The sequence below is a fragment of the Bos indicus x Bos taurus genome, chromosome 21, assembly GCF_003369695.1.
Source record: "Bos indicus x Bos taurus breed Angus x Brahman F1 hybrid chromosome 21, Bos_hybrid_MaternalHap_v2.0, whole genome shotgun sequence".
NCBI classification, from domain to species: domain Eukaryota; kingdom Metazoa; phylum Chordata; class Mammalia; order Artiodactyla; family Bovidae; genus Bos; species Bos indicus x Bos taurus.
The window spans coordinates 26,469,810-26,482,663 of record NC_040096.1 but is presented as its reverse complement, the minus strand read 5'-3'; the positions used below and the strand labels follow the sequence as shown (position 1 = coordinate 26,482,663).

Below are 12,854 nucleotides of genomic sequence, written 5' to 3'. Positions count from 1 at the left end.
CCAAGTTCCCACACAGCCTCTGGATCTCAGTACCGGTAAGTCCCTTACATACGAACCAGTTCCATTCCGAGAGCATGTTCTTAAGATCAATTCGTTTGTAAGTCTGACAAAGTTAGCCTAGGTGCCCAACTAATACACTTGGCTATATCGTACTTTACTCTCATAGGTTTATAATACTTTTCATACATATCTGCACAAAAAAATGAACACAAAAAAATTAAAAGAACATTTTTAATCTTACAGTACAGTACCTTAAAAAGTACAGGAGCACCAGCTACATCATCACTGCTTTTATGCTTGCTTCCCGACACCCTGGGCTTGAAATAGACACTGCACTGCTGTCCTCTATATAGTACTGTACAGTAAAATACACACGAGCACAACCATTTGTACAGGCTGTACGCACGTGATAGTGTACGCCAGACACGAGAACTAACTCATGTGATTGGATATGCAAACCCACATTTGTATTTTTGAAAGCTCACAGCTTGAACTTCGTATGGAGGGAACTTACTGTACTGGCTGTCCGCAGCTCCTAACGCTTGTGTTCTACACTCTGCATGGCAGAGTCACGGTAGACCTCCACTGCGCACACACACTCTCTGGGGGCCAAAATGCTTTCTGCAGTGTGGGTGGAGGGAGCAACACCACCTGCTGGGCTGAGGGGATTTAGTCTGCAGTCCTTTGGTTGGAGACAGTTCTAGCTGGGAAAGAGTTTTCCAGAAATTCACCTGCGACAAGTCGTACGATGACAGCCCATCTCTCTGGTGCACTTCCAGCTCTGCCTGCTGCTGCTGGAGCTGCCTGTGAAACAAGGGGTCAGCAGAGAGTCAGGAAAAGAAGACGTGGGGATGACAGGGAGGAGCCTGAATGTCCCTTGCTCCCCAGTGGCACAGCGGGTGACACCTGTTGGATCTCTAAATCGTTTTCAGTTTTGATTGATTTTATTTCTTCATGTTCCAAATCAAGGCTCCAAGTCTTTTTTTTTTTTTTGTTAAAGTAATCAACGGGTTTTATTTCCTTAGAACTGAAAATATTCAGATCTAAACTTCGAAAGCTACTGTCAACAATATTTCCTCAGAGCCCAAGGGAGAAGGGCATGGGTGAGACAAAAGATGGAGGAAGGCAGAGAGACCACCAGGAAGAGGTGGGGGAGGGGCCCCTTGTTTTCCTGACTTAGTCGGTTACACATCAGATCTGGTGACAACACTGAGGGGACCAGGTCCAGGGATGTGGGTGGGAAAAAAGGAACAGCAAAACTTAACTACATAAATGAGCCATGAAACTCCAAGTAGAAAGGGAACCACCTAGTTCATTTCAGAAACGGGTAACTGCAACGGTAAAACCAGGAGAGTGGAGGTACCGTTCTTTTATACCTGGGTGATGTTTATGACTTGCGGTGGCCTTGAGGCTGGGGGAGGAGGGAAAGGTGTGGCCAGGGGTCTTCCCAGAGCATCCCGTGAGCCTCTAAAGATCTAAATGGGGACAGATGTTCCTCAGCCTTACAACCCAAGATTTTTTTTTAAGTTGGAAAGTGAAAGTGTTAGTCGATCAGTGGTGTCTGACTCTTTGCGACCCCATGGACTGTAGCCTACCAGGTTCCTCTGTCCATGGGATTCTCCAGGCAAGAATATTGGAGTGTTGCCATTTCCTCCTCTCGGGCCGGAGGCGGGGAGGTCTTCCTGACCCAGGGATCAAACCCAGCTTAGGTTGCCAATATTTAGGAAATAAGTGGGTTTTTTCAAAAAGTCAATTTTATTGAGTATAGTTGCTTTTGTTTCCCTGGTGGCTCAGCTGGTAAAGAACCTGCCTGCTAACACATGACACGCAAGAGACACAGGTTTGATCCCTGGGTTAGGAAGATCTCCTAGAGAAGGAAATGGGATTTCTTGCTGGGAAAGCCTATGGACAGAGGAGCCGAGAGGGCTACAGTCCATGGGGTGGCAAAAGAGTCAGGCATGGCTTCACGACTAAACAACAATAATACATAAATATATATATATATATATGTATGTATATATATACACACATATAATGAGCAAGTAGGGAAATATTTTCACCATTAAAATAAGCAAAATAAGCACAAATTAAAATAATCTCAAAGTACAGTTTTTCACCTACTAAGTTGGTAAAAGCGCGCTCAGTGTGCTGGCAGGGTACTGAAACTATCTCGCTCATACCCTGCAAGAGAAGCCTGTGTGGACGCAGTCTTCTCGGAAAACAGGACGGTGGCCACATCAGAAGGGGCGGCTGCGGTCACAGCCTTGCAGGTGGTCGCCCTGCCGCAGGGGCTGTACTAAGGAAATGATTCAGGGGCAGGAAACAAGAGCTGTCCCCGCACAGCTGGCTGTGACAGGGGAGTGGCTTTGTAAACTACATCTATTCATTTGCTGAGTAAACACGGTCAGCAGCGGCCACCACAGTGAAGACTGGAAACACCACAAGGTATGACAAGAGTGTGGGGGAAAGTTCAGCACCAAATGTTACGGATGCTGTGATTACAGCTACAAACGTTATGTCCTGTGTGGGTGAGTGAGATTTGGAACATGGAAAAAAAATATCTTAAGAGTTTGCATTAACTGGAAAGATTTTCCGTGTTCATTTTCACTATGAAAGTATGAATGATGTTGGGGTGTCCCTTTGTCATTCCTGGCCACACCCTGGACAGGAAGTGGCAGGCAGGACAACGGCTCACAGATCCCCTGCCCTCTTCACTTGCGGCCTGAGGTGTATGGAGGAGAGCCCTTGAGGCCCTCCCTGGAGAGGACAGGCAGCTGTGGAGCTCAGTCAGGGAGCAGGTCCCTGGAGAGGGGCAGCTGCTGAACAGTCACAACCTGAATCAGCATCTGAGGACCTGGAGGGCTCCCGTTCACCCTGCCCTTTCGGCTCAGAGTCTGCATTCAGATGGACCACATTAGCCTCACAGTGTAAGCTCACAGCCCTTGGGGTAGAGATATTTAAAACTCCCTTTATATTTAAAACTCCCAGGTGGCTTAGACGGTGAAGAATCTGCCTGCCAATGCAGGAGACCCGGGTTCAATTGCTAGATTGGGAAAATCCCCTGGAGGAGGGAATGGCTACCCACTCCAGTAATCTTGCCTGGGAAATCTCATGGACAGAGGAGCCTGGCAGGCTACAATCCATGGGTTTGCAAGAGTTGGAGACAACCAAAGCGACTTAGCACGCACGCACCTCCCTACAACTCCCAGTTTGAGTTCCAATTCTGCTTTGGAGAAATACAGAATAACTTGAATTGTGGTTCTCAACTCTTTTCCTCAGCATTCAGAGGTGTACAATCTGAACACTGTTCTCCTCCAGTCGCGCCTTTCAAGTGGGGCCCCTAGCGTGTGTGTCCCCCACAAGGGAAGACATCTTAAAAGAGGACCCCACCCAGTTGGAAGACCCAGTGAATAGTTTATTTAAAACTAAGCCCGGCAGGACTTCCCTGGTGGCTTAGTGGTTAAGACACTGAGCTTTCAATGCAGGGGGCGCTCCAGTGTTCTTGCCTGGAGAATCCCAGGGACAGGGGAACCTGGTGGGCTGCTGTCTATGGGGTTGCACAGAGTTGGACACGACTGAAGTGACTTAGCCGCAGGAGCAGCAGCAGTAGGGAAGTAAGATCCCATATGCCTCCAAGTGCAGCCAGAAAAAAAAAAAAAGAACTACGCCCAGGTGAGCCATGTCTTCAGTGAAGTGTGCTGAACTATCTATGCCAAGTGTCTGCCAGGCACTGGAGAGAAAAGATAACTCAGAACCTATGTGGTTTCTGGCCTCGGGGAGTTGACAGCCTCCAGGGGCAGACAGATAAGTTGGCAAAAACAATGGCTGAGTTAGGGATCACAACACAGGAAGGGAGGTTGTATCTGAAAGTGAGAAGTGTGAAAGTGTTAGTCGCTCAGTCACGTCTGAGTCTTTGTGACCCCGTAGACTGCAGCCTGCCAGTCTCCTCTGTCCATGGGATTCTCCAGGCAAGAATACTGGAGTGGGTTCCCATTTCCTTCTGCAGGGGATCTTCCCAACCCAGGGATGGAACCAGTGTCTCCTGCACTGGCAGGTGGATTCTTTACCACTGAGCCACCAGGGAAGCACACAGTATGTCTCCCAACCTTGGCGTCAGAGCCTGGAGAAAAGCTTAACAATAAAACCAGCACCATGTGACTGCCCACCCGGCAGCCTAAGCCCAGCAACACCAGGAAACAGGAGCACTAAAAATAATTTTCAAAAAAAGTGGACATTTCAAAAACATCTTAAAGAACTGATATAATTGTCTATTGAAAAATGACAACTTTCTGTATTTTCTGATTCTGACTTGACAGCTTTGCTGTTTTACTTTGATTTACATCTTGTGGGCACCCTCATCTCTCATTGGCATGCCCTCTAAAATCCAAGTGTGGTACTCAGAGCCAGAACCTCATCAACGCTGTCACATCTCTGAAAAATGTCCCATTTTACAGATAAAGAAACTGAGGCTCAGAGAGTTCAGTGACATGCCCAAGGTGACATTGGTCAGTACGGCAAACCTAGGATTCAAAACCAAATGTGTCTCCATCAGCCCCTGAACTCCATCCCAAAGGTGTAACAGGAACCACCTTTCCACATGTCCCATCCCAGACCTGTGAGCCCAAGACACCATCCTGAGCCACCAGGTAGGAGAAAACAAAAATCTGTGCTTTGGGATTTTTGTGGGATTTTTTTTAGCAGTGAGCTCCCCTCCAGGGCAGGAATCCATGGACCACCCCCTTCTTCCTTTCATAAGCTTTCAGACGCTCAACCTTGAACACAGAAGAGATTTTCCGGGAAATAAGGACCACTCCTACCTCGTGGTTCAGCCCTGGTGTCCAGCCCAAGCACAGAATCTTGATGAGTGGGCAGCTGTGCTGCTGTGCCGGGGGGCCTGGTGCTTGGGGTGAACAGGGCAGAAACCCAGCCCTTCCCACTTGCCCAGCTCTGCGCCCTGGGGTGTGTCTGTGATGCATGGAGGAGGGCGAGGGCTTTAGTTAGCACAGAAGCATGATCACACATGATCAGAGCCAGAGGTGTTACAACGGGTGTCTGCTCTCTGCACTGTTGAGCTCTGGGGGCTCTGAGACCACAGACAGAGACTTTCGCTGGGATGTGGAAAGAAAACCAAGTCTCAGGCCCGGCTGGCAAAGATCCAGGATGCCAACCTCACTGTCCCTGTGGTCTGGACATGAGATGTTTGGTCTGGGCCTTTGGTTTCCGCTTCCGCAGCTGAGCGCGTGGGGAAGAAGTGCTGACCCGTGGGCTGCCCCATTCTGAGAAGAGGTCGGAGGAGCTTTCTCGGACATTTCATGGCAATGGAATGAAAATAAACCTTGGTGTGCTTGCAAATTCCAGAGAGGGAGAAACACAGTGGCTGGGCTGAAAGCTGACCCATAGCACACGGGAGGGAACCGGATCCTGTTCCACAGACTGCTGCCCTCGCCCACCACCCATTAGCTGGGGTCCAGAGCTAATGATCAGCGAACAGACACACCAAGCACGGGCTTCCTGTCAGAGTGGCCTCTCTGCATCAGGAGGTGCAGCATGCTGGCAGATGCTGTCAATTATTTCTGATGCTCCCAGGGCAGAGGTTTTTACTCAGCCAGAGTAAGTGAGCAACCAGCCATTAGGGGGGCAGTCGGGGGCAGCCTGCCATCGTACCCCTGGGAGTAACAGGAATCCGGCTCACAGCCATCAGGGTGGTGGGGGTGAGGGGGCGGGCAAGCTCAGCTGATCAATTTGCTCTCAAGGATAATAATATCCTGCCCCCTCACCCCCATGGATTCAGCACCGTCTGCATGCCCCCTGCGAAGGGCTCTGGGTGCCTGTGAAAGGGTTCAGAACTGGTCTGATCCGGGACAGGGAGCAGGCTGAGTGTGGTTTTAGAGAGATGCTTCCAGGGCCAGATGGAAGGCAGGGAGAACCGGCCAGCAGGGATGATGGATGGTCACCCGGGAGACGGTGAAGCCTTGATGGAGGCAGAAGCAAAGGAGGAGGAGGTGGGTCAGAGAGGACCCCAGACACAATCCGTGCGCCCCGGCTCTCTGCCAGGTGTCTGCCTCAGAGAAGAGGCAGAGGAGGAAGAGGTGGGCCAGAGAGGACCCCAGACAGAATCTGTGGGCCCCGACTTTCTGCCAGCTGTCTGCTGCAGGTGGACAAGAGGGCGGGACCCAAGATAAGATGGGGCTTGGTGATTTGACAGGGTGTTTCGGCTCCTTTCTGACTCTAAATTTTGCACAGACCAGGAGCTACACCTTCCCTGTAGGTTTTCTTTGCTTCCTTTTACTCTCTGCTCGCACATCCTGCCAACTACTGGCCAGGTGGGCTGGGCCCACCAGGAAGCCATCCCGGAAGACATGGGAACCGTGGAGTTTCAAGGACACACATACACACCAGCACAAAACGCAGCTGTGGTCATGTAGACCCGCAGTGACTCTGTAAGGGGTGGTCGCACAGGAGGGCACGTGCTCAGCCCCAACAGATGCACAGGAATGCCTTCCATCCCTAAGGAGAGTGGGGGCACAGGAAGGCACAGCGCCTGGGTCGTGCGAACAGCTCCTGCTCAGTGGCAGCCCACAGCAGGACACAGGTGTCTTTCCCCAGACACCCAGATGTGGGCACTTTTCAAAGGTGGGCCTCCAGCATGTAAAACGGGAGCCTGTGCTTTCTGGACTTTCCCTTTTCTTGCCTCGACGTAATAAGAAAACAGGCAAGCAGGCGACAAAGAGGCCTCCCCTTCAGCAGCTTCCAACACTAACCATTCACACTGTTTCCCTGGGATGTTTCTTTTGGATGGTCCGGACTGAATGCAACTGGGTTTGCCTGTCCCCCACAGGCAGAGAGCATGAAAGAACCTTTCCACAACAAGTCTGCCTATTGCTGGCGAGGACAGTCAGGTATAAACTGGAAGCTGGATTGTTCACATGATGGCTGTCACTGCCCTCTGCTGTCCACAGGCAACATTTGCTACATCCTCACCCAGAGGCCCTTAAAAGCCAGCAGACACTAGTTCAGCCTCTGCTGTGAGTCCGTGTGTGGGGTGGCTCCTCACTCCGTCCAATCTCAGTGAGCTGCGGGCAGTGATCGTTCTGAGATGTAAGGACATCCCCGGGACAGAGTGTTCTGTTTCATCCATGATGCCTGAATTCCAGGAAAATAGGTCAGAGCCTCTGCCTGTGGCTGCTTTTAGGAGGAGGGAGCTTTCCTTTCCTTCCAGGCCTCCTCGTGACGCTACCTGCCAGGGATGCGTTCTCAGAGGCCCTGGGTGTAAGTTGTTGATTCTCTGCCTCCCCTGTGCCCTCCTTGTGGCTTTTTACTCCCTCCTGCATTCCCTCCCTCCTGCCACTCACTTCTCACGCTCTCCATGTGATGGGAGACACCTGGGGTGGCGGGGACCAGAGCAGAGGCATCCTGAGAGCACTGGACACCTGGCACAGATGCTTAGTGACCATCCATTGTGTTGCGTCACAACAAAGCATGCAACTGTGGGTGCTGAAGCTTGTACTCATGCTGGAAGTGAATGAAGCATGGGGAGGACTTCCCTGGTGGTCCAGTGGTTAAGAATCCACTTGCCAATGCAGGGGACATGGTTTCGATCCCCAGACAGGGGTCTGGGAAGATCTCACATGCCTCGGGGCACCTAAGCCTGTGCACCACAACTACTGAACCTTGAGTTCTGGAGCTCATGCTCTGCAACAAGAGAAGCCACTGCAATAAGAAGCCTGCACACCACAACTAAAGAAAGCCCGTGCAGAGCAATGACAATGCAGTGAAACAAACAAAAGAATAGCCATAAATATAAAACAACCAAAACCCCCCAAAGGGGCAGCTTCAGTCTGTCCTTCTGCCCCAAATCCAGAGGACTCTGCTGATCCCCAACCTGGGACCCGGCTCTTTACCGCTGAGCGTGGCCTGCATGTAAGTGGCTTCAGTGACAGGCGCGCTGTTTCCACCACACCCTCCGAGGTTCCTTGGATCAGGCCATGGACACCAGGCATCACACACGCAGAGGGAGGACCAGGAGAGAGCCCAGGTGTGGGGAGGAAGGCAGACAGGGTGAACAGAAGAGAGGAGGGGCAGGATCATAAGAGGAGGTAGCTATCACTAAGAGCTGGTTAATATGTTGGCATCAAAACGGTGGACGTTCTAGGATGCTGCCCGTGGCCTGGCATGGTGGTAGGCTGGCCCATCTCCATAGCTTTGGGCACAGGTAGCTGGTGGGGCTGGGACAGGCGAGGTGAGCCTACAGATGAGCTGCAATTTGAACAGATGCTGAGCAGACTTGCTCTCTTGTTCATTTCAGCCTTATTCCCTGGGGCTCCTGCTGCCCAACCCCAGCTTCAGGCCAATGAGCCCACCTGTTACTTCCTCCTAGAAGCCCCTGCAGGTCTGGCCTGTGTCTCACCTCTGCACTCCCAGCTGCTGAACAAAGAAGGAGCTTCGAGATTCTACACCCTGCGTATCTCACTCTTCCTCCTGTTTCTCAAGCTTCTTCATTTTCTCCAAGGCCAGGGCAGGACACAGGCCCAGCACTAACAGGCAACACTTTGCTCCCTCTCCTGCCCAAGTGGGGAAGAGTGGGAGAAGCAAAAACTCCTTCACTGGAGTTTACCAAGCAGTGACTAGACAAAGTCAGATATTAAAAAATAATAAAGATATGGGGATTCCCTGGTGGTCCAGTGGTTAAGACTCTATGCTTCCACTGTGATCAAGGGGGTGCGGGTTCAATCCCTGGTCAGGGAACTAAGATCCCACATAGCACAGGCCAAGCAGAAAAAAAAAAGTTACCTTTTTGCATTAGTGGATCTACAACTTAACTAGATTTACTCCTGCTATTCTTACCACCAAGGAAGTCTTGACTAGGAGAAGGAGGCGTAAGAAGAATCAGAGCATCAGATGAGTCAAGGGGTAAGATGTAAAGAGAGAGGAGATGCCCTGACAGTTAGGGAAAAATGACCAGTGAGAACGGGTTATTGACGAGGGTCCCTGGTGGCTTCTGGGAGAGCAAGTTAGCAGTGTTGGTACCACACCAGGTTCTCGGGGGTCAAGGGGAGATGAACAGTGAGGGCGTCCAATACAAACACGTGGCAGGGCAGGGAGGGAAGCAAGGACGGTGGCAACAGAGGGGGTATTCTAAGATCAGGAGGCATGTCCCCAGGTTAGGGCCTCTGGAGGAAACCTGCAGCGCGACTGGATGAGTACCGGCCCATGGGAGACAGGATGTACCAGGAGCTAGAAAGAAAGTGGAGGGCTTGGTCCTGGAGGGGGTGGCCTCGACCTGGCTGGCAGCCAGCAGAGCAGGAGAGGAGGGTACGAGACAGACCCACATGAACAAGGAGGGTTTCACACAGACGGCCCCGGCTTCCCCATTCGCTGGAAGACAATACAATGTGCTCAGAGTTAGAAGCAATGCGTGCTTAGTCAGTCTGGTGGAACTGGCAGAGAACAGCCAAGAAACTGCCGTGCAGCTGCGCCACGTGGCAGGGGGGATGTAGCTGCCTCCATCAAATCAGTAATGACCACTGGAGCCCCCCCATCCCACTGCCCAGGGCTGCTGCTCCACCAGAGAGATGCAAAAGCACCATCCACACTGAGGATCCAAGGGTGGGTGGGTGGGTGGGGCCTGTCATTCTCCCCATTTTACAGATGAGCAACTGAGGCTTCAAAAGAGCAGGTGACTTGCCCAGGTGGGAGCTGGGACTGAAGCCCAGGTCACCGGTCCTCTGAGGGGTCTTGTGTGGACCCATCTCCCCAGCTCTGCGCCTTGTGGTCCAGCATGGTGCTAGAAAGGAGGCTGCTTCTGGGGACCCGGAGGGGAACCGCCAAACTCAGGGAGCCAGGGATGGCAATGGAGAGCTCTGGGCAAGCCAGGAGGTCACTCACAGTGATGGCCCGGAGGTGCTGGTGTCTGGGGGGGGGGCTATCATAGATGAGGACGGGGAGGTGGCCAGGGTGGGGACAGACTCCACAGCTTAGTGTGGAACCTGGGAAAGTGGAGGGCAGCAGTGCTGCTGACCGGAGACACGCGGACGCGTGGGCATAGTTTCCGCCATGGAAGCTCGTCTCACGCCCTGCAGACTGTGCCCCCCCACCCCCAACACTGGGCACGGCTTCCATGTGCTCCCATGCATGTGGACATCATTTTGCCTTTGTCCATGTTGGTTCTTTGGATTGCTGATATTTCCTCGAGAATAAGTCCAGAGAGGAGGCATGACCTGCCTGTATCTAGAAGCCCGACCTCATCAAACCTTCCGGGGAACCTGAGAGAGAGTTGTTATCACCCCTTCCACCAATGGGGAATGAAGGCTGAGAGATGAAGGGACACAGTCAAGGTCACACAGCAGGGAATCAGGGGCCAAGACCGGAGCTCAGGTCTGTGTGTTAACACACGTAGGGTACAGCAGCGAAGCCAGCAGGGATCTCAGAGGACTGCGTCAGTGACCAGACAGCCAAGAAGCCCTGTGACCCTGAGGTACTCACCTGCTGTGCCGCCTGCCCCCCATGCCCCAGAACTGCCAAGAGGCTCAGCCTCACTCCTCCACCTCCCAGCTTCAGCTGGCACAGCAGGGAGCCCCAAGGAAGCCCCCAGCTCCACTCTGCTGGGCTCTGCACTCGGGGAGGAGAAGATCATGGAAACCAGAGCATCTTGAACCGACCAACCGTGTGATGGAGAGGAAGTACCACCAGGGTCATCAATCAGCTCTGAGGGCTCCCAATCAGGAGGGCCTTGAGAAGGGGGACCCGGGAGGAGATAGTGAAGAGGGGCCAGTGTTGCCTTGTCCTGCTTCTTAGTCTCCTGCAGGGATCTGCAGCTGCCGGCAGAGCCAGAGCCTGCAGGGAGGAGAGCATCACGGAACACTAGCGCAGGCTGGGACCTGGGGAGGGGCGGGTGGGTACGTACTTGACGTTGGTGTTGGTGCAGATGATGTACTCTATCTCATCGGAATACGGGTTCTGGAAGGTGAAGCTGCTGGTGCGAATCAACACCCACTCGCGGTTCTTGGTGCGGAACCGATACATGACCGACAGCACTTGGCCTTTCAGCTTCACCACCTGAGCAAACATTTGGAGAAGGAAGTCAGCGGGAGGAAGGAAGGTGCCAGACAGAGCGGGGAGGCAGCAGGCAGTGCAGGCTTGGCGGGGGCCAGTGGGAGCCCAGGACAGGAGCATCGTGGCCACAGACAGGCATGGAGGGAGGGCGGTCACCCTTAGGGAAAGCTCAGTCCACTCCCCCTTGAGATGGGACACTACACTTGGGTTGTTCTGTCACCCCCCGGTGAGAAACCAATTAGTCAATGCCCTTTTTAAAATACTGGCATATAATTGCTTTACAATGTTGTGTTAGTTTCTGCCGTACAACAACGTGAACCAGCTTTACATAAACATATATCCCGTCCCCTCTTGAGCCTCCCTTCCTCTCACTCCCCATCCCACCTGTCTAGGTCATCCCAGAGCAGCAAGCTGGGCTCCCTGTGCTAATCAGCACCTTCCCATTAACTAGCTATTTTACACATGATAGTGGATGTATGTTAATGCTCCTTTCCCAATTTGTTCCACCCACCCCTTCAAAGCCCATTTTATATCAGAACATTTTAGCTTTTAGAAATCAGACCATGAAAACTCTATAAGCTGGAGGGTTTCCCTTTTTGCCTTGGCTACCAGGGCACTCTGAGTTTGGTGCCCATGCCCCAGATGCAGTTAACTCAGGTACGTAGTGACGTTGTACTCGTGGGTTTATTTCTTCATGCTTCACGTTAAGAAATTCTTAAACTCCATTTAACATTACAGACTGGATTAAATATACTCTCTGGGAGGAGATACAATAAAATAACAAATTTCTATGCATTATCTATTATTACTTTTTTGCGGCCTCCTCAATGAGGCATACGAGATTTTAGTCCCCTGACCAGGGATGGAAACTTTGCCCCCTGAAGTGGGAATCTTAACCACTGGACTGCCAGGGAAGCTCCTCTATTATGACTTTTATGTTGCAGTACAGTTTCCAAGATACTTCTCAATGTAATCCCTCACAGGAACTTGAAGAGGTGGGCTTTTACTATTTACAAAGATAATGCTGAGCATCACAGAAATAAAATAAGTTGCCCGAGATCAGACAACTTGGATAGAAAAGCTGGGACAGGAACCGAAATCTTATTTCCAAACCATGAGTATGTTTCAGGGGACACACAGCTGGCTTTCCAGCTTTATGCACACACAGAATCTATCCCACGCAGAAACCCCAAGATGCCGAGACTAGATGGCAGGGTGTGGGTGCAGAAGGTGACACCAGGGCCAGTTCTCAGCTGAATCGGGAAAGAAGGAGAAAGGATACAGATGGCTGGTGGGTCCAGGACTGGGTGTGATGATGCCTCCAGGACAAAGCAAGGGGAACAGGAGCGCCCCCTCCTGGTCTGTGCATCCCAGATCCTGGGGCTGGGAAGCAACCAGCCTCCTGACTGCGGATCACAATGTGACCAGAGATAAGAACTGGGACCCAGGTCCTTGCCCCCTAACCCCAGGCACCTGTACTTTATTCTGGTTGAATGTCAGCAGCAGCTGGGGTCAGGGACCCCATGGTCACCGAGAGCCTGCACCATCAGCCCAGGACCCGGCAGAGAGTAGGTGCCTCAAGCACATTTCCTGAGCTGACTCAACATATCAATGTGGTGGGGTGAGGCCAGGCCAGGACGCCCAGGGGTCCCCGCTAGCAAAACTGCAGCCTCAACAGGAAACCGGCCAGAGGTCAAGGCCATGTACCCTTCAGGGCCGTTTTCCAGGGCTTCTCTGAGTCTGCACAAAGCACCTGGGATGCAGGCAGCGCCCCCCTGGTGAGACCATGTCTACTGTGTTCT

At 52.2% G+C, this 12,854-nt stretch overlaps 1 protein-coding gene across 8 annotated transcripts in view; it reads right to left on the bottom strand.

Moving 5' to 3' along the window:
- The window catches only part of ARNT2 (aryl hydrocarbon receptor nuclear translocator 2), a 193,105-nt gene that overhangs the window by 23,378 nt on the left and 156,873 nt on the right, over nucleotides 1-12,854 (bottom strand). For all 8 annotated transcript variants that reach the window (XM_027521390.1, XM_027521387.1, XM_027521383.1 and 5 more), the window contains exons 12-13: nucleotides 10,904-11,055; nucleotides 732-804 (exon numbers count right to left, since the gene is read on the bottom strand). In XM_027521390.1, the coding sequence (XP_027377191.1) occupies nucleotides 732-804; nucleotides 10,904-11,055 (225 nt within the window). The remainder of the gene's footprint in view (nucleotides 1-731; nucleotides 805-10,903; nucleotides 11,056-12,854) is intronic.